At 37.7% G+C, this 27,444-nt stretch overlaps 1 protein-coding gene across 2 annotated transcripts; it reads left to right on the top strand.

Moving 5' to 3' along the window:
* Positions 1 to 27,048, top strand: CALU (calumenin). 2 transcript variants are annotated; one of them, XM_045564190.1, is made up of 7 exons: positions 1 to 44; positions 7,028 to 7,259; positions 12,033 to 12,226; positions 16,726 to 16,892; positions 17,610 to 17,670; positions 22,727 to 22,926; positions 24,622 to 27,048. In XM_045564190.1, the coding sequence occupies exons 2-7, from the start codon at positions 7,039 to 7,041 to the stop codon at positions 24,724 to 24,726; spliced, it is 948 nt and encodes a 315-aa protein (XP_045420146.1). In that variant the 5' UTR covers positions 1 to 44; positions 7,028 to 7,038; the 3' UTR covers positions 24,727 to 27,048. The 2 variants fall into 2 exon arrangements, with proteins under 2 accessions (XP_045420146.1, XP_045420147.1); XM_045564191.1 differs by lacking the exon at positions 12,033 to 12,226 and adding an exon at positions 12,300 to 12,493 and having other exon boundaries at positions 2 to 44.
* Positions 27,049 to 27,444: the final 396 nt, after the last annotated feature.

The raw sequence follows: 27,444 nt of genomic DNA, 5'->3' as shown, positions 1-27,444 counted from the left end.
AACGGCGGCCACGGCAGGCTGGGCAGTGGGGGCTACGAGGAAAGGTAAGTACAGTAGTGGCCGTCCCCGCCTGCTGGCGCTTCATCCTTATTTGCTCTCTTTCTGTCCTCGGGCGTTGCTTTCGGTGCGGCATGAGCCTCCCTCAATCGAGGCCCGTGTCTCTGCTGGCACCGGGGTCTCGGGCCTGAGCCTGCTCGAGATCCCAGGGCCCTCAGAGCGCAGCCAGGGATGGAGCCCGCCGCTCGCCTTCCTGTGCGCTCTGGGAAGGGGGTTGGGTCCCGTCTACCTTTGGCTGCCGGCTTTGCGTCCTGTTGGGTTCTGTTTTGCGCTTCGTCCCTGGGCCTCGCCACTCAGAGTCCGTGGGACTGAACGGTCACTTTTTGCCTCCTGAAGGTCAGAGGGCAGTTAGGTAGTGTTATTGTAACAGCCCCCGCCACCTCCCACTCACCAGCCTTCTTGTATCTGCCAGCCCCGCCCCAAGGCCAGATCCAGACAGTACGGTACATCTGACTAGAAAGTCGTGTTCACTAACTTAAAGGATGTAGAAACAAGGGGGGAAAGAACGAATGAAGACACTACGTGATATCTATAATTTTAAAAGCCGCACGTTTCGAGCTTCCATACTTGGCTGCATATTTGAGTCAGCGACGGAAAGTAGTTTTAAAAGCTTTGTTAGGGGATTGTTTTTTGACTTCGTTTTGTGGCTTCTAGCCCCAGATCCTAGTTCTGATTTTTGGCATGCAGCGTTCAGAAGTAAACTTAAATCCCAACAGCTGCCGTGATTAAGAGTATAGTAGAGTGGCTTGCAGTTTTGAAAGCTGCTTTTGCACCAAGGCAAAAGCTCCCTGAGTCTCTTGCTAAAACTTTTGGACCTTTGACCTAAATTCATGACTGTATAAAGTCCAAGAATAGTGTCTTTGAAAATTGAATTGCATTCATTTCCTGGCATGGGCCATAAAGTCAACATTAATGAATTGAGAATAAGGTCACTTATAGTAATTCTAGTAGCTTATTCAACTTGGAGATAGAGAACCTTAGAATCTCTGATAAATTATTCTTTGCCATAGAATGGAACTTGACACAAGACAAATGCATATTTGATCTCATTGAGTAGATTTAGTTAACCAAATACCAAACAGTAGTCATCACTGAAGAATTTATGTAGTAAAGCCCAAATGAGGGACCAGAGATAACCTTTATATATTGTCTTTCTGTGTCAAGAGGATGAGTTTGCGAAGGCCTAATCTGAGGTTTTACAGTGATTCAGGGGTTTCCATTGGGGTTCTTTTGAGAATCACAACTAAGAGAACCACAAGCTCACGAAAATATACTGAGTATGCCTGAGTGGATGGTACTCAATGTATAGCTTTGAAACCAAGTCACCAGCACTCTCAATATAATCATTGTTCACTTCTGTTCATCCAGTGATGTATCAAGAGATACTTATTGGTAGCACCAGTATACATTGCTCCAACATAGGAGATCAGTACATTGGTGTTAACACAGACTTTCTGTAACATGGATGTGCCAGGTTTGTTGGAAGGACAGAGGTAGCCAGGGATAGCCATTGAAAATGCTTGCAAGGCCATAAGGGCCTAGATCCTCTCCCTATGAACTCTTAAATATGGGTGTTGTTGATGCTGTAATTTATGTATTAGAGTTAAGACAGCTGAAATAACACTTTTGCCTGTTGCTGGCTGATAGCCAGATCCGGTAAGGGGAATTGGGGATTGGCGGGCACAGGGCAGACAAGAACCACAAAATTGCTGCCATGTACCAACCAATTAATCCAGTAAAATGTATTGGTATCTAAAAAGTGTAAGATAGTGTATTAGGGACTATAGAAAGATAATAATTTATATTGGCTAAGATGTAGGCATTCTTCCAGAAATATAGAATCTGTAGGGGAGCTAAGAATAACAACTTAAAGTAACCTATGATCATTATTGAGTGGTACAAGTTTTATAAAAGTTTAGAGGAGTAGGTACAGATCACTTCCAGCTAGAGTGATCCTAGTAGATAGGTCTTTTCATGTAGGATCTTAAAATTATATATAGACATTTGGCACTGAAGGAAGATTGAGCTAAAATAATACCAAATTCTCAAGGACTTCATGAATGTTACACGTGCATGGCAAAATTACAGCTAGAAACCAAAGCTCTTATCCCTACATTTTGCATAGCATTCCTCTGAAAATTGTGTATTACAGTTTCATCAACCAAAAAGAAGCTTTTTTTCTCCCAGAATTTCTGGAACTTTTTTTTTTTTTTTTTACAAAAAAGTTTTTGATTCTCTGGCCAAAAAAATGTAAAGTTTGTACTGGGTTGCTTTGGTTGTAAAATTAATGAAGTAATAGTTTCAGCCTTTTCTCAGAGCTTTTCTTCTATAGCCAGATTTTGCATTTGGGATATACTCAGCTGTCTTGTAAACGTATTTCCTCCATCACACAGATAATTTATTCAGAATATGTTAATGAACTAATGTAAATTTGCTCCATCAGTAGAGAAACATTAAATATAAATGGTTTGTTGGTATCATAACTTTTCTCAAAGCATGAAGGATGACATTACTTTTATGTAATATCCATTGATGGTATTTGTACTAAAGTCTATGAGTGAGGAATATCAGGTAGATAACCAGATAACTTTAACTTCTAGATTTCATAGCCTGGGCCTTAGTATTTAAATTGCTGTCAGATTTTTCACCCCATTCCCCAACTGAAATAGACACTTAAGCTGTGAGATCCTGCTTTTATTGCATTATGGAGAAATGCCTTTTCTGCTGAATATCCATCCAACTCAGAGAACTGGAATTTTACCACCACACCCATTTCTCCCACTTATTAACATTGAGCAATGGGTCTTTTTGGTCAACCAGAATAACTGTGGTATCACTCAGTGTTAACATTATTGAAAAGTTGGATTTAATCCAGACATCTGAATTTCCCTAAAACAATTTAAGTGTCCTGTGACTAGTGGATTTTTACCAAAAGTGGGAATTGGGGGTAGGGTAGTAGTGGTGGTAAGAATTTAGAGCTTTCAAGGAAATTTTTGCATGAATGAGATAAACTGACTCCTAAGACTCACCATTGTTATTAAAATCAAGCTTACACCATTAATCTTTTCTCCTTATAAATTACTGGAACAATTCATGGAAATAACTGTGCAGAAGACTATTATTGGTGACATACTACGTAGAAGGATGATAGCTACTTGTTTTTTTGTTTTTGTAGTCCTTGGTTTCTGTATCTAACATGGTGCTGTCCAATAAAATATAATTTTCACGTGAAAATCTAGAACAGGTGAAATTAATTTTAATATATTGTATTTAATCTCATACAAAATACTATTTTTCAATATAAAATATAACAGTTACACCAATCTTAATTCACACTAGTCACATTTGAAGTTCTTAGTAGTCACATGTGGCTAGTGGCTGCTGTGTAGTGCAGGTCTAGACTTTTATTTTTTTCCTGGAGACAGTCTCTCAGTCTGCCGCCCCAGCTGGAGTGCAGTGACATCATCATAGCTCGTGGCTACCTCAAACTCCGGGGCTCAAGCGATCCTCCTGCCTCAGCCTCCCGAGTAGCAAGGACCACTGCCCCCGGCTAATCTTTTCCTATTTTTAGTAGAGGTGGGGGTCTCCCTCTTGCTCGGGCTGATCTCAAATTCCTGACCTCAAGCGATCCTCCCACCTTGGCCTCCCAGAGTACTAGGATTACAGGCGTGAGCCATCGTGCCCAGCCTAGATCTTTTTTTTTTTTTTTTTTTTAAGAAAAAATATTAGATGTTACTCTTGGTGGGGGAGAGAGGGAAAATTATAGGTCATATGAGAAATGGGAAATGCATTTTTCACAACCATTGGTTTACCTTCTAGATCACGTGGTAAAAGCTCATAGTTAAGTCCTTAATTTATATCATACTTTTAAAAATATGTTATCCATTGATGTGTAGCTCGGTGAAGGGGGTAAGGAAATGAGAAGCGTCATTAGCTTTCTCTCCTGTGATTGAAAAGAGAAAGATGCTTCAGAAATGAACTGCCCTAATGTAGTTCTTCAAAAATCTTGTATGAAAAGTTATTTTGTACTGTTTCTTTTCACATCCTCTCCCCTAAAATATCCTTTGTCTTAGGGGGATAGCCTTTATTTCTACTTGAACATTTTTGTGTAATATATGAATTTAGATAAATCTAGTACAGTTTTTGGTGTGGTTTTTTTGTTTTGTTTTTAGTTTCTATATTCATAAAAGAAGCAGCCTTTTGTTAAAGTTTCTAATAGCCAGGAGTTGGTGTGTGTGGGGACAAAGTACTTTTTGTTAAGTAGAAATTATTTTTAGAGTGCAGATTTTTCATTATCCCCTGCAAAGAGGTAAAGATGACTAGGTAGGACCTTAGGCTTTGTCCAGCTGATGGTCCTTGATGACTCTTTTAGGCAGTTTCATCAGTGGTAAGATAGAAAGCCCGATTTCAGGGGAACAGCAGATGGTGAGGCAGCCGGGTAGACAACTGTGTGGGTGAAGGAAAGGGAAAAGCAAGCTTGAAGGAATAGCAGTCTGGGAAGACTGATTGGGGGTTGTGGACACCTGAGGAGTACTGACTGACAGAATGGAAATGGCCATCGAGGGATGGGGTTTGAGTTTAATTGAGATGGGGAAGGAAAGAGAATGGATAATGATAAAGCCAAATCACCTGGCTTTTACTCTTTGGAATTCTTGTTTCCTTGTATCAAGATAATAAGCCTCAAACATAAATGTAGTTTTCCCCCTAAATCGCAAAATGAATCACTCTGTTACGTTTTTATGCTACATGTCTCAATGCTTTGCACAGTATCCTTTCCAGGCCCTGATAGTGTTATAGGGCTTAAGCATTTGTTCATATTGTAATATTTGGGATTTACAAGAGTTGTTAGGGTATTATGCTGTATTTTATCTGAGAATATAATCATTTATAAAATTTTTCTAAATGTAAAGTTCTCTTAGTCACAAGGAAAGTCTTTTGTCACAGTGACTCTTGATTTTACTTGATTCTCTAAGCCTCTAACAAATATTGTTTGGATGCATCACAAAACATCAACAACATATAATCCTGTTCCTTGTTTCTACATTTTTATTTATCTAAAGAATTATTTGTTGGTAGTTTGAGATAGAAGGTCATTTTGCCCTAAAATAAAGGTGTATTCACTTTGATGTTGTATTTAAGAGAGCTACTAAATCTCTAATTTTCTCTTTACTCTTTAACTGATTTGATCAATCCATTCAATTATTGGAAGGTCAGCTAAAGTGTTATTTGCCTAGAGCAATGTTTTACAAGTAAGATACGCAAAAAGCTAATACGCCTGAGAGTAAGCCATTTACAAAAATCAGACAACACAGCAGAGTACGGTACTAAAGTTCACTTCCACAGCAGCCTCACCACCCTGCCCTACCCGTCTCTTCTCCCTTGAACCTAAAGGTTACCACTGTTTACATATGAGTGTTTATCCTTCCATACTATTTTTGTGCATGTGTTATATTTTACACACATATAAACAACCTGATGAGATCGTTTAATTTTGCTTTGTTTTTGCATAAATGAGATCTTGCCATTGTTTTGCAGCTTGCTTTTTTTGTTCATTTAATATGTCTTGGTGAGTTCTGTTTCACTGCAGATAGATCCACTTCATTCTTTTTAACGTGTGTACTTTTCCATAATATAGATTTAATATAATTTACTAATTCTCTGGTTTAGTTTTTTAATTTTTTAATCATTATAAACTATCATTGAGTATCCTTTTTTTTTTTTTTTTTGAGACAGAGTCTCACTGTGTTGCCCAGGCTAGAGTGCCGTGGCGTCAACCTTGCTCACAGCAACCTCAGACTTCTGGGCTCAGGCAATCCTCCTGCCTCAGCCTCCCGAGTAGCTGGGACTACAGGCATGCACCACCATGCCTGGCTAATTTTTCTATATATATTTTTAGCTGTCCGTATAATTTCTTTCTATGTTTAGTAGAGACAGGGTCTCGCTCTTGCTCAGGCTGGTCTCGAGCTCCTGAGCTCAAACGATCCGCCCACCTCGGCCTCCCAGAGTGCTAGGATTACAGGCGTGAGCCACCGCGCCCGGCCTTGATTTTTAATTTTACAGTTTTCTCTAAGATTTTAATCTCTGTGGATAGTACTGTGGGATACCTGTAGGGTATACTAAACAGATTTCTATCCTGCAGCTTCTCTGCAGGTTTTTTGGTTTTGGTCGTATTTTTCAATAAAGTGTACCAGCCTTGTGCTTGTTGATTAAAATCACTTGTAACTGCAGCTATTTTAAAGATCTGGAATAGGGCCTGGGAATCTGTACTTTGAATAGTACTCCAGGTGGTTCTTTATGCCCAGACAAGTTTGGGAAACACAATTTTACATAAGAATGAAGAAATTGTTGTCTATGACCATTTGAATGGTTTGGTCTTTGAAGGTGATTTAGGGTAGTAGATCCAGGACATGGGAAACTTGGTGCTATCAACCAAGGCAACTGCTGAGTATTTCATTGGTTCCTAATCTGATGATCATTAGAATAGTGTGAGAAGCATTTAATGCTGCAGGTGTCTGGATTCACCTTCAGAGATTCTACAAAAATATGGCAAACTTAAAGTTTCCCAGATGATTCTAATAACCAGCCAGGTTTGAAGACCAGACCACTGATGTAGTACAAAAAGTAAAGGATTTGGAGTCAGGATTTCAATCTTGGTCCTTTAGTTTTAATGCTTTTGATCGTGGGCAAAAGGATTAAAGTTCTGCGGTGTCTTTCGAAGGGAGACAATTATAAAGTGGACATTTTAACTATAAATTTCTTATCAGCCTACAATAAGATGAAGGGAACTGGTGAAAATTTCTCACCATAATTGGAGAGTCTGATATTCTACCATATTTATTTTATGGATTAAGTAATCATATTTGGGATAATATATCAAGTTGATAATTTAACTGGGATGTGAGCTTTTGATTTCTTGTTTAATTATTAAGTATACTGCCTCCTGAATTAATTGCTTTTCATTTTCTTTAAGATCTGATTATCATGGACCTGCGACAGTTTCTTATGTGCCTGTCCCTGTGCACAGCCTTTGCCTTGAGCAAGCCCACAGAAAAGAAGGACCGTGTACATCATGAGCCTCAGCTCAGTGACAAGGTTCACAATGATGCTCAGAGTTTTGATTATGACCATGATGCTTTCTTGGGTGCTGAAGAAGCAAAGACGTTTGATCAGCTGACACCAGAAGAGAGCAAGGAAAGGCTTGGGTAAGATGCCAGCTCTCAAGGGTCTAGTTAGGGTAATGACATTCTTTATAAATCAGTGAATGCTTTTCTTCTTTTCTGGCTCAGTCACCAGCAAAGTTATGTTTAACTAAATCTTCTGAAAGCTAACCATGGAATTGCTACCACTAAAATTTAATTAAATACCTGCTTTCCTACATTTCTCCATTGATTAATAGTTTGTACCTCATTCTACACAGCAAAATCATTTTTGCATAAAAGGACCAAGTATGATAGGACCCAGGTTGAACTGCATCATCTTAATCCTAGAAGAACATTACATGGGGTGCATCTCATCTTTGCTGCTTTTAATTTTTAAAAACTACTCATGACCTGTTTATTCATTATTGCCCAAGCCAAGTGTTTGAGTGGCTAATAAACTGCAAATTGGCCCCCTGGGTTATTTTCTATAAAGTTTATGATTTCCAAAGGTGTCATTCACCCTCTTTGTTTCTGTTCTTAGGTATTTGCTTAATTAAAAACCAAAAAGCAAACAAACCAACCTTATCTAAAATCAAAGAGTGTAACAAGTGATGGTCTTAATGTCAGAGTGTGAGTTTCAGTAACAGCCGGGCCGTAGGTTCTATGGCTCTCTCATCAGGCAGCTTTTTACCTAAAGAATTGATTTTGTAGCATCCCAGTTGATTATTTCTAACTGGGGGTCTGAGAATGTCTTTTTTGGCTCTTCCAAACCCTCACTTTATAAGAAAATGCAGGTTAGTTTTATGAAAATTTTCTCAAGGAGCACCATTGGTGCAGTTTTCTGAATTGTTTTCAAGGGATTTGTGTAGAAAGTCACACCACACATAGCAATTTCCAAAAATATTTTGCCATCATGGATAGGGCTTTGATTATAAAATACTATTATAGGATTTGCTTTGGGAGGTACTTCAGAATTAATTTATTCTTTCATTGGGTTATCTGCTGACTGAAGAGTACAATATTTTATTCTTCAACATTGACAGCAGTAATAAAAAGATTTTGCTATATAGAATGAGCACTGTGCCCAAATGTTTGAAAGTAGACATAGAAAGCACACATCAAAAAGTCCATCTTCTATTAGGTTGCTTTTCTAACTTTGAGAGACCATCCTTACTTTCTGTTTTAATCTTATAACTGTACTAACATTCCAGGCTGAAAATAGAGATGCATGAGAGTGTTCTCAGCCTGTTGATACTGTGAGTGTCCAACCCATATTTTGCTCTGCACGTATTTCTGTGCAGAATTACTCTTAAATATATGAAGGGCCCTCAGGGCTGGTATAATTTAGGGTACATGGTACTTTAATGAGGGTGTTCTTGCTCTTGCAGGTAGTGAAATAGCTCTGCTGGCAGGTTTCAGTAGAAAGTATTCTTTTTTGTCATCAGTAAATATTATCAAAAGTACAACACATGAGCAGATTTTGTATTTGATTAGAATAAAGTGATAAAATTATTTTTTATGGAACGTATGAATGAACTAAGTACTGTTTTCTTCTCCTAAATGTTGAAGATAGTGACAAATATCCCTAATTTATACAGTACCATCTGTTGAAAGCAAGAATTCCAGGTGAACTTTTTTCTTTTTTAGTTTATTTACTGTGGCGTTTCTCAACACTGTTTTGGTAGGTGACTGTACACCAGAGGTTGGGAACAACAGATTCCCCCTTTTTTCCATCTATTTATAAGGCAAGTACTTATTAAGGGATAAATCATTGTTTATACCTGCAATTGCAAAAATTCACTACTGTTTTTGAAATCCTTAGTAATAATATCTCAAAGAAGACAGGAAGCATTTTAAAACAATTTTAATATACAATTTTCAGTTTCTTTTTCTTATTAAGAATGTTGACAAATAGGACATTTTTTATGTGTGTATTATCCCCTCCTCCATAAAAATATACTTAGTTTTCATTTGTGTCCTTCAACTGAAGGTTTGTTTGTTTTGAAGTGGTGATTCTTAGTGTTAAAAAGTTCTCATCCTTGATTTATTTGCTATAAAAATGAACAGAGCAGCTTATTATCCATTTTGGGGATCACAGGCCCAGACCCTGTGGGAGTCTAATGAAAGCTAAGGACTTTTCCTCAGAAAGTGCACACATACGAACATATATAAAATTTTCCATGCTAGAAATTTCAGAAATATCGTGTACCCTTCTGGAGTCCAATTATTGACCCACATTCTTAAAAAACCAGAGGGTTTGCTTTGTGTCTCTTGAAATGTAGAGGCATGTGTTACCTCTCTGGAAATATAATACGAGGTCTGCTAAGTGCATTGTGTCTGTCCTAAAGTAAATACTTATTTAGTGGCATAATAACTGTATCCATAGGGCTCTCCAGTGTTATGAGAATACTACACCATTAGCTTCATAAATTTACACATTCTTTTAAACATCATAGTTTAGAGCCCACTTCCAGTGTACTTTCACAACTACAGCTGCCTGCAGGCTGGAGAGTCAGTGAGATAAGAATGGCTTTTGTCCAGACATGGTGGCTCACACCTGTAATCCTAGCACTTTGGGAGACCAAGGCAGGAGGATCGCTTGAGGCCAGGAAGTTGAGACCAGCCTGAGCAACACAGTGAGACCCTATTTCTACAAAGGAATAAAAAAAGAAAATTAGCTGGGCTTGGTGGCATGCACCTGTAGTCCCAGCTACTCAAGAGACTGAGGCAGGAGGATCACTTAAGCCCAAGAGTATGGCTTTTACATTTTTAGAGGGCTATTTTTATACACACACACACACACACACACATCTGCTTATGTATATCTATGTACGTATATATATATTTGCGACAGAACATATGTGTCTCACAAAGTCAAAAATATTTACTATCTGTCCCTTTTCAAAAAAAGTTTGCCAACCCCTAGATTAAACCATTTTGGATATTTCTGGCGAATAGAATGCTGTTCAGCTAACTTCATTAAGAAAAGCCTGTCTTGAACAGTCATATGCCCTTTTTTTAATCTGGGCAATCCTTCTTTTCAGGCTATTTATAATAGTTTAAAAATATCTTTTGGGGATGGGAAGGGTTCTGATACCTTGCCCTTTTTTTCTTTACCATGCAGTGGCACTATTGGTGGCCAATACCATCTGGGCACAAACTAGATCCCATTATAAATAATGCAGAAGTTTTTAATACTGGAATAACTTAATCTATTAATGTTGTCAAAATTCTACAGAGTTAAAGCTGCAGCAAAAAAATTTGTCCTTGGCCAGGCGCAGTGGCTCATGCCTGTAATCCTAGCATCCTGGGAGGCCAAGGCATGAGGATCGCTTGAGTTCACTAGTTCGAGACCAGCCTAAGCAAGAGCAAGACCCTGTCTCTACTAAAAATAGAAAAAATTAACCAGGCATGGTAGTCCACACCTATAGTCCCAGCTACTCAGGAGGCTGAGGCAGGAGGATCACTTGAGCCCGGGAGTTTGAGGTTGCTGTGAGCTAGGGTGATGCCACTGGCACATTCACCCGGGCAACAGAGTGAGACTGTGTCTCAAAAAAAAAAATATATATTGTCCTTATGTCCATGTAGGTAGAGGAGGATATTTAAGAGAACATATTACTATTTTACATTTTCTGTTAACATTTTAGAGCAAAAGCTACAAGATTACACATTCTCTGAAAGAAAATGTTAATTATAGGATTTAAGTAATAGTTATAGCTAACACTATCTCAGTATCAAGATGGGTCTCTTTTCATGGTGTCACTAGTGCTCTTTGATTCTAAATACTTTCAGATGTTGTATTCATGAAGTAAACACAAACTGGGAAAAGACATTATTTGCTATCAAGTGATAGTCTTTTTCAATCCTGCAAATAATAGAACAGGACTATTTGAAGATTTCACTTCTGTTGAAAGTTTATTAAAAGTTCCTATTCCAAACTGGGCTGCTTGCTTGTGTGATTTTTGTATAGGTTGACTTAGCCCCTGTGTAAGTGATTGCATCTTTAAACAGGAGTTTTCGTATCATATTTTTAAATCCTTAAATTAAGATGACAGATCTGGAAGAAAGACATTCATAAAGGGAGAAGTGTATTGATTCTTTATGTTGTTTTGCTTTATAATCTACACACTAACCCTCTCAGCTTATTAACATTCTCATAATCTGATATATAGGTTCTTACATCATTTCCTCAGAATTCTCTGTTTTCATGATTATGTGTAAAAATCCAATTCAACATAGTATGTAAAATCTGCTAGCCATTTTTTAGATAAGCATACTATTTTAAGTAATCTTGCCTTGAGATATAAGTGACCCCAGAACTATCATTGATATCTTTATATTCTAACAAGTGTTACTTTTTTAAAAGCAGCTAAATTTTTTAAAATGTAATTTAAATATTTTGAATTTTTAGAAAACCATGTCAGTAGTTGTGATTATTTACCAAGAAATGGTGATTCTCTTCTAAAAGCAATAAACATATAAAAATTTACATGTTTTTTGATGCAAAGAGTGGAGAACCCGGCTAGGAATGGATATTCACTCGAATTCTGACCATAGACTGATAACTACCTCTAAAGAGATAGGCTGGGTTTGCTTTTAGATCCAAGGGCACCAGCCATGGACTGTGTTTTCCTTATTCAGCTGGCTCACTACAGACCAGTAAAGGACCACTTAGGAGAAAAATTTTCAGTTGCCACTCTGGCAGTTTTTAAGAGGTAATTTTTTATTTCTGTGTGTTAGCCCTAGGCAACACCTGTGGTCACAGCACACACCTGGCTATGTCCAGAGCTTTGTGTCCTTTTAACCTCTTGCTGGATTTCTCTGCATTTTCTACAGAAAGATTGTAAGTAAAATAGATGGCGACAAGGACGGGTTTGTCACTGTGGATGAGCTCAAAGACTGGATTAAATTTGCACAAAAGCGCTGGATTTACGAGGATGTAGAGCGACAGTGGAAGGGGCATGACCTCAATGAGGACGGCCTCGTTTCCTGGGAGGAGTATAAAAATGCCACCTACGGCTACGTTTTAGGTAGGTCCCTACTACCTGGGGGAAAAAGCCTTATGGAGCTGGCACCTTGAAACGTAACTGTTTTGTCTTGTAGAATGATTGTAGATAAAATAGACACGGATAAAGATGGGTTTGTGACGGAGGGGGAGCTGAAATCCTGGATTAAGCACGCCCAGAAGAAACACATATATGACAATGTTGAAAACCAGTGGCAGGAGTTTGATATGAATCAAGACGGCTTAATCTCCTGGGATGAGTACAGAAACGTGACTTATGGCACTTACCTGGGTAAGGGGCAAGATGTCAGCCCGACAGGACCGTGGTCTTGAGTCAAAGAAACAAATGGGTCATGAAGTAAGGGAAAGGAAGACATTGTGCTTATCGTAAATAGTCAATGCTGAGCTGATTTCCCTTGTTTTGTTAATTTTAAATTTGTATATTATGTATTTTTTAATTTGTTTAATTTTGGTTTTCTGAAGTCTGACATCTATATCTTTAGAATTTCAAATGTATTTTGCCATTTTTTCTTTCTGTCATCCCTTATAGAGATAATTTTTGGAATAGATTGATTTAAAAGGCTGCATTTTTTCAACAATGCAAAGTAAGAGGCTTTTGAGATGCCTCTTGACGTGGTCCCATTAAAGTGTTGGACCTAAAATACAAACCATTTTAGATTTCTTTATAACTGGCGAGAATAGGAGGAAAATTACTGTCTTTCCTTAATAAAACAAAATCCAAATAAAATACCTTTCCTTGATAAAATTTAACTATTTCAGTATGTCTGCTCACTGAAGTTTAAAAATGAAAATTCCCATTTGTTTTCTATGGCCCATGAGTTTATCAGCCTGCTTTGCAATTGCTTCAAGGCAAATAAATGTTACTTTGACTGCTTTCTGTTGATTTGGTAGCTTGTATGCTTGGGCCACCTGTTTGTAATTTTCTTTTACTTAATACACTTGCCTGCTTCTGAATACTAGGTGGTGATCTTACTGAGTTGATGACCTAGGGTGTTAGTAAGATTCCTCTATTGTACATGGTTACAATTTGAGACAAGAATGTATAAATGGCATTTTCAGTCTGGAAATTGGGCAAATTTCTGGGTTAAAGCAGGCATTCTCCACCACTGACTAATAGTGAGTGTAAAATGGTCTGTTTCCCCACTGGATAGCCAGCTGTCTGTGTTAATTACAGGACTGAATGCATTTCTGGTGAAGAGACTTTTATTTTTGTGTCAGGCCTATTCTCATTCCTAAGACTAAAGTGGCTATCTCTCTCAATGCTTGACACTTAGCCAGAAACCAAACATATCCTTCACCCAATTAAGAACACATGTATTAAAAAGTCAGCACAGATGGAGAGGCATCCTGCTCTCTGGCTGAGACCCAACACCTTCCTGATTTATTTGGAATTAATTATAAATATAAAGCAAAGGGTAGGCTATTGATAATCTAAACAAAATAGTGTGTTAATAAATCTGAGCTCAGACGTATGCACTCACTTGCTGCCCAGAATGATTCTTCAACTCTGTGTGTGATTATGTGCATAAAAATCTGTTGAGAGCTCTGTTGCCTCACAGGGCAGATGATTCAGTATAATGGGTATTTCTACTGCCTGAGACTACACATAAGCTGAAGTACTGGCTGGAGAAGCAATGTCTTTATAAGGCATCTTTCCCTGGAGGCATGCGGGTGAAGAGAGCTCAGGGGGTAGTGAGTTGGCTTCCAGAAGTGCAGAGGAGTTTTTATGAGAGTGTGTTCTAGGTTCAGTTTTGAGTTCAGGTATAAATCTTCGTAGCGCTTAGTTAAAATCTATCTCAATGAATCTACTATCCACAAGAAGAATGTTAACACTGTCTCTGCCACAAGTAAAATACAAAATATTAAGATCCACCCTGCTTATAGCCAAACTAGATCCATAGCCTACCCTAAGCTGTGTACCAGCCACCTAGGGCCAAAACTGGTGCTTAGGGTAGGTACAGTACTCTAAGCAAGACATTTAGGTTTTGTCATTAAAAATAAAGTTTTGTATCTTCCTTTTTCCATCATTATATATGTGCATGTTGCTTTTAGGTTACCTGATTCTAGTCACTGTTTTACCCCCGAGGAGAGCTCTTAGCTAAGAATCTAGTCTTAAAATATAAGTTGTCTTCTGTTATCTTTCCTATTTATGTTACGTAGCTGTTACAATATATAGTTGTGAAACTTTGTATTTGTTTAGAAGAGACAGACTTATATCTGAGAAAGGTGATATTTTCCTTAAATTCTCCATCTCTAACCTATTACGGCTTTGAGTATACATATATAGGGTCCCAAATTCTTATGACTAAATAAGCTGTCTTACTGAATTTTTGATGCTCAACAAAGAATGAAACTTCAAGCTTCTCAACTCTCCAAATAGAGCAATAGTTTTTGGTTTTGTTTAAGCTTAACTTAAAAAGTATGGAAAGACTGACTTGCAGTGTCAAAGGTCAGCAGTACAGCGTTATTGTTAAAAGGGACCTGTGGGTCTTTTTGTAAAGCTAGTGTCATATCTTTTTTATTTGATCAGTATGTTGCAGGAACAATAATTTCTTACCTTTAATATGATGTCTTTTACTTTTTAAAATGCCTCACATCTATTATCTTATTTGTTTACACAGCAACTCAGATTGAAAAGATTTTTTTATTCCTTATCTGCCGTTAACTCCTGCACGTTTTTTCAGCTTAAAGAAACTAAAATTTAGGCTGGGTGTGGTGGCTCATGCCTGTAATCCTAGCACTCTGGGAGGCCAAGGCGGGTGGATCGCTCGAGGTCAGGAGTTCCAGACCAGCCTGAGCAAGAGTGAGACCCTATCTCTACTAAAAATAGAAAGAAATTATCTGGCCAACTAAATATATATATGTATATAGAAAAAATCAGCCAGGCATGGTGGCGCATGCCTGTAGTCCCAGCTACTCGGGAGGCTGAGGCAGAAGGATCGCTTAAGCCCAGGAGTTTGAGGTTGCTGTGAGCTAGGCTGACGCCACGGCACTCACTCTAGCCTAGGCAACAGAGCGAGACTGTGTCTCAAAAAAAAAAAGAAACTAAAATTTAGCCAGGTGCAGTGGCTCAAACCTGTGATCCTAGCATTTTGGGAGGCTGAGGCAGGAAGATGGCTTGAGGCCAGAAGTTGGAGACCAGCCTGAGCAATAGCAAAACCCCATCTCTACAAAAAATGGAAAAATTAGCCGGGCATGGTGGTGCACGCCTCTAGTCCCAGCTACTTGGAAGGCTGAGGAAGGAGGATTGCTTGAGCCCAGGGGTTTGAGATTGCAGTGAGCTATGATGATGCCACTTCACTCTAGCCCAGGCAACAGATTAAGACCTGTCTCAAAAAAACAAACAACCTAAATTTCTTTTTTATAGATTCTTAGAGACTAGATAACTGCTACTTGTGCAGTTCACCATTGTAACAGATGGGTACATCTAAATTCAATTTGGTTGTAATATAATGGATTAGAGTTGTTGTTTTTTTGTTTGTTTTTTGTAACAGCTTTTTCAAGATGTTATTGACATATAATGAACTGTACTTAATTAAGTGTAGGATTGATGAGTTTTGACATGTATACACCAGTGAAACCACCACTACAATCAAGATAATAAACACCATTATCCATCACCCCTCCAAAATTTCCTCATGTTCCTTCTCACCCTCCACAAGCCCCTGTCTGTAGACAACTACTGATCTACTTTCTGTAATTCTAGTTTAGTTTGCATTTTCTAGAATTTTACCTAAATGGAGGATGAACAATACCTGTAACTCCTGGTATATTTCTCGATTGACTGAGAAAAACCAAAGTGTGACCTTTCAAAGTGGTGATACTCTGTTGCTTGAATCCACATGTCCTTAATATGGGATACTTTGGTATCTTTCTTTTTTATAGGATCCTAATGTTTATTAAAAATAGCAATAACTGACATTTCAAGCCAATTATGTGCCAGGCATTGTTCTAAGAACTTTAGGTTTATCTTCTCATTTAAACCTCAGCATAATCCTATGAGGCAGGTACCATTATTACATACATTTTACAGATGAAGAGACTGAGGCACAGTTAAGTTGCTTGTCCAAAGGCTACACAGCTAGGAAATGGTAGAGTTCAAATACAGGCTTTAGAGCCACCACTGCCTCCCAGATATAACTAGGAAATTTAAGACTTGTAGTAGCCTTAACACCAATAATAATGAAGCATTAAATACTGAGTTACATAGTGCAGAAGCCAGAGTTCCATGTTGAACGGCAAACATTTACGCTGAACTTGGACCTGATTCTAAGGGCTGATTACTGGAGCTTTAGCCCAAAACTAAATGTCTTCATACTGCTTCAGTTTTACCTGTGTAATCAAGAATTCTTTCTTTCATACAGCTTTTTTCTGGGCAAAAAAAAAAAAAGAATTATTTCTTCATTTCTTAGTTTATTTTTATTGGAAATTGATTCCCCATCCCACACATTTTCCTGTTTTCTGGAAGCCTTTTAAGATTTGACCTAAATTTTTGTTTTCTAGATGACCCAGACCCTGATGATGGATTTAACTATAAACAGATGATGGTTAGAGATGAGCGGAGGTTTAAAATGGCAGACAAGGATGGAGACCTCATTGCCACAAAGGAGGAGTTCACAGCTTTCCTGCACCCTGAAGAGTATGACTACATGAAAGATATAGTAGTGCAGGTGGGTAGGATCCAGGATTCCAGCAGGAATACAGTTTCTCTTTTTGTGGCCTATGCCATCTTTGCTCTGTAGCCATTCCTCTATATTTTGGAAGATGACTTGATATACAAGTACTGGTCAGATTCGGAGTCCAGGTCTGTCACGATTTTTCTGTGACCTTGATTAAGTCATTTTTCTTAGGTATCTTAGGCTTTCTAAAATTTTTAGTACAATAATACTCTCCGTCAGGTAGTGTATTTTGCCATTTGATTAGTAGCTTCATATTATTAGAATAGGGGGAAATCTTATTTTTTTTTAAATATCCCAGTGACCAGTGGTCATACACTGGGTAGTAATAACAGTGAGACTGAAAAATTCCACAGAAGGCAGTTAACTGATAACATAGACCATCTATAGCTATAGACATAATCACTGGTCACATCTCCTATCAGTATTACTTCAGCATGACTAAGGCTACCAGGTAGTTCAACATTAAGCAATGTCAGTGTTCATCCTCATAGTTATTTTAGGTTGAAGCATAAGAAATTGCTAATGTTTTACCATTTTTCCAGCTAGAAAAACATCAATTTCCTATGGTTTTCACCATATAGACATGCATGTATGTGTGGGTGTACTTTTTTAAATGAATGATAAATGTTTCCCTAAACCAAATACCATACACCCTTCTGGCAAATTCACTCAGAGACTAATAGTCTCTTCTTATTCTTTCCTGTTTAGGAAACAATGGAGGATATAGATAAGAATTCTGATGGTTTCATTGATCTAGAAGAGTATATTGGTAAGTCTCTGTTTCTGGTGTTTTTCTTAAAAGGAGCTGAGAAGCTTTGGAAGATGTACTTACTCACAGAAACAATTTGCCCCATGGTAAACTTTCACCAGATCATTAAGCCAGATCAGTGTGATGAATAGTGGGTCTTGATAAAGTATCTGTAGCAGCACTGTCCAATCAAAATATAAATGTGAGCCACATATGTAATTTTAATTCTAATAGCCACATTAAGTGAAAAGAAACAAATTAATTTCAATAATATGTTACTTAACCAGTACTGTAAAATACTATACTTTCCACTTACCAATATAAATTACTGAGTTTTTAAAATACTTATGGCACATCCCAGTTGAGACCAGCCACATTTCAAGTGCTCAATAAATATATATGGCAAGTGGCTACCATACTGGACAACATAGAGTACATCTCAGAATCCCTCTGGAATTGATGGTGTTCTGTTCCATCTGTGTTCTGTTCTTGTTTTCTGTCTGGTTCTTTGACTCGGTTGGTTTTTTGTTTGTTTTAATAAGTTGCTCCTTTTTGCCATTCTGCTTTTTAAGTTGTCTGTTTAAATTTTTTTTTCTAACTTTTTTGGATGCTACACCTTCATAGCAAATTTCTCCCAAGTAAAGCTCTGTTTTATTATGCTCAGAATAATTTTAAGATTTTCTCATTGCTTTAAAAAAGAGCTGCCTCTCTTGCCAAATAGTTGAGCAAATTGTTTCACCGTGATGGAAATTCAAATGAGTAAAGGAGAAGAGATGGCAGTGTTAGGACTGTTGTTACAAATATTCCATTTTGAAAGATATTAGGTAATTTAATATTTCACCTTCTTATTTTTACCCATAGTAACTTACTCTAGTACACCACTGGTTTTGCATTTCAGAAAGCCAGTTTGTTTTTAGACCTGATAGTTACCTGAAGTAATTATTTAAAGCCTGAAAGGGAGAGTTAATCATAAAGTTAATCATAAAGAGAGTTAAGCCCTACCTCTATCACCTGTCATTAAACTGCATCGAACAAGTCACTCCTTTACATAGTTTAATCGTAACCTGTTATTTATATTCTAGAGTTATTCCAGTTGAATTACTCTTGAATATTTACCACTCTTTTCTTCTAAGGCTCAATGATATACTTTGAGCTTTTTAGAGAAAGAGGGAAGAGCAATGGAAGATAGGATTTTTTTTTTTTTTTAATGAAGTTCATCAGGACAGTGAATAAATGCTTGGGTGCATTTACTGAGCCCAGGTTGACATTAATGGGATTTTCTACTTTGAAATATTTGATCTTTTCAGTTCTTGGCTTTTGCCATTTGATCACCATTTCTAAAACCGGGGAACTCATTTGAACCTCCTGAGGAGAGGAATTAAAGTTTTATAACTGTTAAGTACTACCACTTATTAAGCATTGAGGCCAAATAAGGAGATATTTCTGTCTCCCTCCACATCATGTAGATTCAAGGACAGAGGAATTATGTTTTGAAACTACCAAAACTATTGAGAGAGAGAGACACACACACACACACACACGTGCTTTCTTTTGCAAGTCAGTGACTAAAGCACACACTTTTACAGCTGGGGTGCTGGGCTCTGTAAACCTCAAATTCTCCCAAACAGTACTTTGTTTCTAGGGATGTGCCAGTTCCTGCCCTGTTGAAAGAAATCATAAAGCAACAAAAGTTCTTTGCTGTTAAATGTAGCATTAATAAGAAGCACCCAGAGTTATGCTGTTTAATTCTTTTTATTTTTTAAATTTATTAGAGAGCATTGTAAACCTACACATAATGAATCCCCACATACTTGTGCTCAGCCTCAATAACCATCAACCCACAATCAGTCGTTTCTCAGCCACACGCCCTTGTCTCCTTTCTTATTTTGAAGTAAATCTCAATTATCATCTCATTTCATCTGTAAACATTTGGTTATATATCTCTAAGATACATATGTATTTCTAAAAAGATAATCTCAACCAAAAAAATTAACAATTCCTTAATATCATCAAATAGACTGAATCGTTTTTAAATGGAAATTCAAATTGTATTGGTTTTTTAATCTTTACTCATCTATCTTTAAAATACATTATATTGTATGGTCTAGCTTCTTTAAAAACTATATCTTTTAAGCATATGTCAATTTCCTTTCTAATTTAGAACTTTCCAATCTATGTGCTGTGAACAGGTCTCCTTGACCCTCAGGACAGTGAGGGCAGGGCCCTGGCCCAGTGGACCATACAAATACTACATTTTCTGAAAGTGCTGTGTGTAGCATGGGGAAAAAATGGGCAAATCCTACACTCAGGAACTTCTGCCTTGAGTTTAAGACAGAGGGAGTACTTCTATCCTTAACCCTCAAGTTCAGGAAAATGACAGCACCAACTAAATAACTACCTTTGGTTAGAACTGCTAGGAACTATTTAAACTTCCAGTAGGTGTGTTCCTAACCTTCCATGCAATGCAGGTACACTTACTTATATGTAGTACAACTCAGGAGTTTTCAGACTTGTTCACTCACAGAACTCCTAAAAAATTTTGACAAACTGTATTCCCTTATGTGTTTTGAAGTTGGCATCTAAAATACCTAGTTAGAAGTTTAAACAATTGTAAAGAATAATTTGTTGGTTATAAATACATTTTAAAAAGGCGAAAGATTTATACCATCTGAAGAGAAACCAGAGTATAATACTGACATTTTAAAATACCTCAATCCTAAACTAAATCTATAAAATTTAAACGCCATAGCAACTTCTTATCTACCATCATTCATATGAATAATATGAACAAACCAACTTTAAAAAGATAGGAAATTCAAATTTGGACTGGCTATTAGATAATACTAAGGAATTGATTTTGTAAAATATGTTAATGGCATTATAGCTGTATAAGAAAATGCCCATAATTTTTAGAGATACATTCTTAAACATATAAAGGTAAAGTGATGTCTGAGATTTGCCTTAAATCATTCATGGAAAATAAAAAGAAAAAAATGGAAAGCTGAAGCATGTGAGACAAAAGCTTGATAATGGTTAGGTTTCATGACAGATAAATGAGAGTTCTTTGGACTATTTCTACTTTGGTATATGTTTGAAAGTTTTCATAATAAGAACAAAAATGATAATACAAGTAGAATACTTATCATTATGCCTAGAATATAGTAAGCATTTAATAAATGTTAATTATTTTTCCATTTCATAATAATTTAAAAGGAAGTAGTTCTTCAGTACTGTATTTTAATAAAGCATAGTGTTTGGTTTGCAACAATGTGACCATTGCTTGATTGCATTTGTTTTTTGTTTAATTTTATAGGTATTTGGGGATATTTATACTAATCAGCCACAAGATGGACAATAATTAGTATTTTATCTTGAAAGCCTTAAATCACCTTGGCATTCTTATTTGCAAGAACATTGTGTATGTAAATTGAAATACGAGAATAATTGTTTTCTGTGATAAGGCTCTTAAGTGTTTTTTAAAGAGTCTTCTGGGTTAAGTTACTATTACAATTATTAATACACAATTGAACAAAACATTTATTGCAAACATTTTGTTTATATTATGAAACAGAAATGTATCTCTTTGATACTTTTTTTTCCAAGTAATTTTTTATCCATGGATGACAATTACTTATCACCAGAGTAAAACAGGGTTTACCAAATCCTGGTTTTCATTTTTTTTTAAGGAAGTGCTTAGGAGACCTTGTTTACATAAATTTATAAATACATTGATGAGAATGAAAGATTTGTTATAACCACACTTAGTTCTTGGTACTTCTTTTGAGTGATATGCCAAAAATCATGTGATCTGTCATCAATTATTTTTAATGATCCCTTAGCTAAAATTCAATTGGGTCCTCTTTCAGTTTTTCAAAAAGCAAAGAATTGGAAACCTCTTGACATGCAAAAGAATTTGTTACTCATTTTTTTTCAGACATCTATTCCTTGAAACCAACACTAATATTTCTAATTGTCCCTTTTTTGTCATCTTGGGGCTTTTTACAATCTAGTAAGTTCCAAGATGGGTGAAAATATGCCTTTCTTTTATAAAGTGGGAAAGGGCAATTGTGAAAGGTGAGACAGGAAAGAAGGCTTGATGGCCAGGGATACATTCTTAAACAATAAATTTTTAGGAAAAACTGTATGTGGAGTTGAGGGTCTGGAATTTGATTCTCTTGTGACCAGCCTTTCCCAATGTACTCCTTGACAGTGTTCTTGTTTCCCAAGGGGCATAGTTACCACAACTGAAGGCCACTGGTGTAACGCACTTTATGTAGTAATTGGTTGGTGGACAGCTTTGCCTTATAACACATACTTTTCAGGCTTCCTTGAGAATTTAAAACTGTACCTTTCTAAAAACCAGTGGTCCAGTTTAATTAGCTAACTTGGGGTGAAATGAAATGTAGGAAACAACTAGTCTTTATCTTTCTTGATGCTGGCTTTCACCTCTTATTTCAGTGGGATAAAAAACCCCACTGGTGGTTTTTTTGTTTTGTTTTGTTTTGTTTTGTTTTTGAGACAGGGTTTTGCTCTGTTACCAGGCTTGAGTGCAGTGGTATGATCATAGCTTTCAGCAGCCTTAAGGTCCTGTGCTCAAACGATCCTCCTGTCTCAGCCTCCCAAGCAGCTGGGACTACAGGCACACACCACCACACCTGGCTAATTAAAAAAAAAAATTTTTTTTTTTTTTTTTTTTTTTTTAGAGACAGGGTCTTGCTATGTTGCCCAGGCTGGTCTTAAACTCCTGGCCTCAAGCAATCCTCCTACCTCCCCCTCCCAGAGTACTGGGATTACAGGTGTGAGCCACTGCACCTAGCCTATGTGTGCATTTTTTTTAGGTGTATGGACTCCCTTTGTTCTCATGTCACTCAAAGTCAACATCTGGAAATATTCTTGTTGCAAGTTCAGTAATTAAGCCTTGGGAAAATACCTTGCTTTCTAAGGTCTCTCTGGCCTAAAATAACCATTTAACTGTTATTAGGTTCCAAACGGATGAGGAAGGATTAGGCCAGATTAGCATGAGGCAATCTTTGGAAAAAGACAAACCCTTCTTTTGTGTGTGTGTCTGTGCACCCAGGTGACATGTACAGCCATGATGGAAATGCCAATGAGCCAGAGTGGGTAAAGACAGAGCGAGAGCAGTTTGTTGAGTTTCGAGACAAGAACCGTGATGGGAAGATGGATAAGGAAGAGACCAAAGATTGGATCCTCCCCTCAGACTATGATCATGCAGAGGCAGAAGCTAGGCACTTGGTCTATGAATCAGACCAAAACAAGGTAAGTCTGTCCAGGCCTGAACAGTCTAGCCTTGATAGAAGTCTGTTTCTAGAGGATTGTCTTTAAAATGTTAATTAAAGCACATAGAACATTTAAGGCCTTAATTAGTCTAAATCAGCTAAGGGTCGATATTTGGCAGTTGATTAGAGACAGGATCTCGCTGTGTCGCTTAGGCTGGGGTGCACTGGTTTGATTATAGCTTACTGTAACCTTGAACTCCTGGGCTCAAGTGATCCTCCCAAGTATCTAGGAGTGCAGGCACACACCACCATGCCTGGCTAATTTTTTTACTTTTTGTAGAGACAAGGTCTTCATATGTTGCCTGGGCTGGTCTTGTACTCCTGGCCTCAGGCGATCCTCCCACCTCTGCCTCTCAAAGTTCTAGGATTACAGGCAAGAGCCACTGTGCCTGGCCCTGATCTCATTTTAGAAATCCCTTTGCCTAGTGCTTATAGCATGGGAGGAACTTGGGCTTCAGAAAAGAGCTTCTTTATGTAGCCTGTGCCCAGTATCCATAATCTGTTATCTTTGGATCCTCAGGAAATTTTGCTATTTTTTTGATTTGTTATTTCTTTTGTTCTTTTACCTATTACAGGCTCATTCTGCCTTCTCAAAGCTGGTTATTTCCTTCTAAAATCAAATATACACTTTAAAATTAGGTCCTTTGCAGTAGGTTATAAATCAGCTCTTCTTTGGAGTCTGTTAAAATTGTCCTTGATCAATTGTCTGAGACATTTTGTTCATTAAGAATGGTATTATTGGCCAGCCACGGTGTCTCATACCCGTAATCGTAGCACTTTGGGAGGTCGAGGTGGAAGGATTGCTTGAGCCTAGGAATTTTGAGGTTGCAGTGAGCTCTGATGATGCCACTGCACTCTAGCTGTAGCAATAGAGTGAGACCCTGTCTCAAAAAAAAAAAAAGTGATATCACTAAGCTTTGTCACCTTTTGTAGAGATTTGAATGCTGTGCTTTAGAGTAAGCTGAAAATCAATCTGAAGATGGGGATTTTTAGTACTCTGAACATTCTTTTATCTAGGCCAATCCTCAGTTTCACATACAGTTTCTTTTCTTAGAGCCTTTTTAGCATTGATCTGTTTTGAGTTCTTGCTTGGAGTCACTTCAATAGCCAGGTGCTGTGTCCTAAAATATGTGAGAAAAGGAAACTTACGTAGTCATCCCTTGGGGAATCTAGATGGTGTTTGAGATGAGTGGCTGAGCCTTCATTTGGGGTTGTGTCTGTAAACCTCACTGGTGCATAGGGCAGAGTGGATGTGTGGACTAGGCTTGATATCGGCAGCATTTGTTGTTCCTGTTAGAGGATGGCTGATCCGTTTGGAAGTATTTGTCCAGTTATTATTGACCGTCTCTCATCCATAGCTAAGAGATGTCCCATATTTTGATCTAAAGGGAGAGTTTTCTCCTCAGGAAACAAACCTGTATCTCTGGTATTGAGTTGTTGAGTTACATTATTTCCATTCTTCCACTTTTAACTTTCTTGGTAAAAGAAATGTATTAATTGCTATTTTCTTCCCCTTTTGTAAATTGGGGGAGGGGGAAGATAAGGATTGAATTTACATTTAAATAGGAACTAGAATCTTAAATCCTGATTAACCCCTTATTATTCTTTAGCAGTGTTTCTGATTTTGTGATAAGAAGTATATTCTGCTTCAATTCATTGATCTCTCTAATTTCAGGATGGCAAGCTTACCAAGGAGGAGATTGTTGACAAGTATGATTTATTTGTTGGCAGCCAGGCCACAGATTTTGGGGAGGCCCTAGTACGACATGATGAGTTCTGAGCTACAGACAGAGGAACTCGCATTTCCTCAAAAGTAATTTATTTTTACAGCTTCTGGTTTCACATGAAATTGTTTGCGCTACTGAGACTGTTATTACAGACTTTTTAAAACGTGAAAAGGCGTAATGAAAACTATCCTGTCCCCATTCGTCCTCCTCTCCAAGGGACTGGAGGGAAACCGTGCTTCTGAGGAACAACTCTAATTAGTACACTTGTGTTTAAAGATTTACACTTTGTATTATGTATAACATGGTGTGTTTATTTTTGTATTTGTTCTCTGGTTGGGAGTATGATATGAAGGATCAAGGTCCTCAACTCACACCTGTAGGCAAACATTAGCCCTTTACTCTTTCTCAACCCTTATCATATAATTTTTATAATTCTTACTTAACTAATTTTTTAAGCCTGAGATCAATAACAATTGTTCAGGAGAGAAAAGGAAAAAAATGTATACTCCACAATTCCACAGTTTATATTTAGAAAGATGACACTTAATCTTGCCTATCAAAAAGTCTGATATTTCACAAGTGGGAGAGGCCACATGTTACATTCAGTTGCTCACGGGTCCAGCAAACTGATCCCGCTGTTATCTGGGCAACTGATCCCTGTGCTGTAAGAAAGCTTGGCCCAAATTGATTTCATTCCCCCCACCACCACTAGCCATTTGCTAATTTTATCAGGCACAGCTGTGGTGGGAAGAGTTAGGGCCAGTGTTTTGAAAATCAATCAAGTAGTGAATGTGATCTCTTTACAGAGCTATAGATAGAAACAGCTGGAAAACTAAAGGAAAAATACAAGTGTTTTCAGGGCATATATTTTTTTCTGGGTGTGCATCTGTTGAAATGCTCACGACATAATTATTTGCCTGTTGAAATCACTGTAAGTGCCCCATCCGGCTCCTCTTCCCCAGGTGTGCCAAGGACTTAATCTTGGTTTCACTACAATTAAAATTCACTCCTTTCCCATCACATCATTGAAAGTGCCTTTAATGAGAGAAATGGTCACTGAATGGGAATTCTCTTAAGAAGCTCTAAGATAAAATAGATTATTTGGACACCTTTTATTAAAGCTTAGAACCTCCCAATATAGTGGGGATTTTTTTTCTTCCCTTTCTCTTTTGGACAGTAGTTAAATAGCAGTGTTAGTTACAAGCTTGGTTGCAGTATTCTTACCTTGTGGGCTGGTTTCCAAAAACCACAATGCTGCTGAATTTACCAGGGATCCTCATACCTCAGAATGTAAACCACTTACTACCAGGCCTCTTTTTGTGTCCGCTGGAGAGCTTGAGCTCACAGTCAGATGAGAGGACCTGCAGAGGGGCTCTTTGGTTTGAGGACCATTGTTCTCCCTTCTTGCCTTTGACCCCATCCCCTCATGCCCCACCTCCCTGCTGCCAAAAAAAAAAAAAAAAAAGGTGGTTTATCATGGATTTACAGGTTGCCAAGTCCTTGTCAAAGAGAGGGATGTTGTAGAAAGAGCTGAAGAAACCACCTTCTGTTCCCACCTCCACTTTACCCATGTTTTATGCAACACAAACACTGTTCTTTTTGGTCGCTTTCTTACAGATGGATCTCTTTTGAGAGGAATTATGGTATTCCAAGTTTATAGCCCTCAGGTTACCAAGATAGACACATGTGTATATAACCTTTATTATTTTCTGTATCTTTCTGGGTAATACATTCAGGTGGTGCTGGGTGATTATTATAATCTGAACTTAGGTGTATCCTTTGGTCTTCCACAATCATGTTGAGGTGGGCTCCTTGGTATAGTAAAAAGCCAGGTATCATGTAACTTCTCCCCAGCCTTTGTATTGAGCTCTTGATAGTAGATAGACTCTTTTGAAGTTTAACCCCAATATAAAGTGATGGAAATTCTTTGTCCTCTGGATTCCCCATTTTTTATTGTTAATAAAACCAGAGATAATTAATAATGCCACCAACCCTGGCTTAGTTAGGGCGCATCATGAACTGTGTGGTGAGAGAGCTTCCAAGCTCACTTAGTGCAGAGAGCCCAGGCTTTGTGTTAAAATCAAGCACTTAGCAAAACTTAATCTGCCAAGATGGCAACTTCCAGATGCTGAGGACTCAGCAGCAAGCATTGTAATGTAATCTCTAGTGATCCCCTTGGGTTGTTTTTTTTGTTTGTTTAAATCAAGCCTGAGGCTGGTGAACAGTAGCTACACACCCATATTGTGTGTTCTGTGAATGCTAGCTCTCTTGAATTTGGATATTGGTTATTTTTTATAGAGTGTAAACCAGGTTTTATATTCTGCAATGCAAACAGATACCTATCTGTTTCTAAATAAAACTGTTTACATTCGTTATGGGGCATGTGTGACCTTCATTCTCTAAGAAATGGAACTCTAGCTTAAAATTGTGGGTGCTATAAAATGACACAGAAAAGGAACTCTCCTAGAAGTTCCCTCTCCCAACGCCAGAGAAAGTACTGCCTTCTCCCAAATGGTTACTCTTTCCTCCTATTTTCTAGTATCTTCTAGCATCCTTCTCACCACAGCTCTAGCCCTTCTGTGTTTCCCCTTAGGCCGTATAACTGGAGAGGACCCCAGCTGCTCATTACATAATTATCTCATACCAGACACAAGCCATTCCTGAGTGTACACACATTTATCTTGATTTTTACTTCAAAAAGCCTCTTTTGAGGGGTGGAGGAAGAATATAGAGTATAAAATGAAACAATTTTTTTGAACATTTTGGTATAG

Source organism: Lemur catta, chromosome 11 (assembly GCF_020740605.2).
Source record: "Lemur catta isolate mLemCat1 chromosome 11, mLemCat1.pri, whole genome shotgun sequence".
NCBI lineage: Eukaryota > Metazoa > Chordata > Mammalia > Primates > Lemuridae > Lemur > Lemur catta.
The sequence above is the reverse complement of the archived record's forward strand: the minus strand, read 5'-3'. Positions and strand labels throughout refer to the sequence as shown.

Bases quoted from the DNA above. Each gene is read 5' to 3' on its own strand.
- CALU (XM_045564190.1), top strand. From the start codon at position 7,039: ATGGACCTGCGACAGTTTCTTATGTGCCTGTCCCTGTGCACAGCCTTT. The intron at 7,260-12,032 runs GTAAGATGCCAG...CATTTTCTACAG, and splicing joins GAGAGCAAGGAAAGGCTTGG to AAAGATTGTAAGTAAAATAG. The intron at 17,671-22,726 runs GTAAGTCTCTGT...CTGTGCACCCAG, and splicing joins TGATCTAGAAGAGTATATTG to GTGACATGTACAGCCATGAT.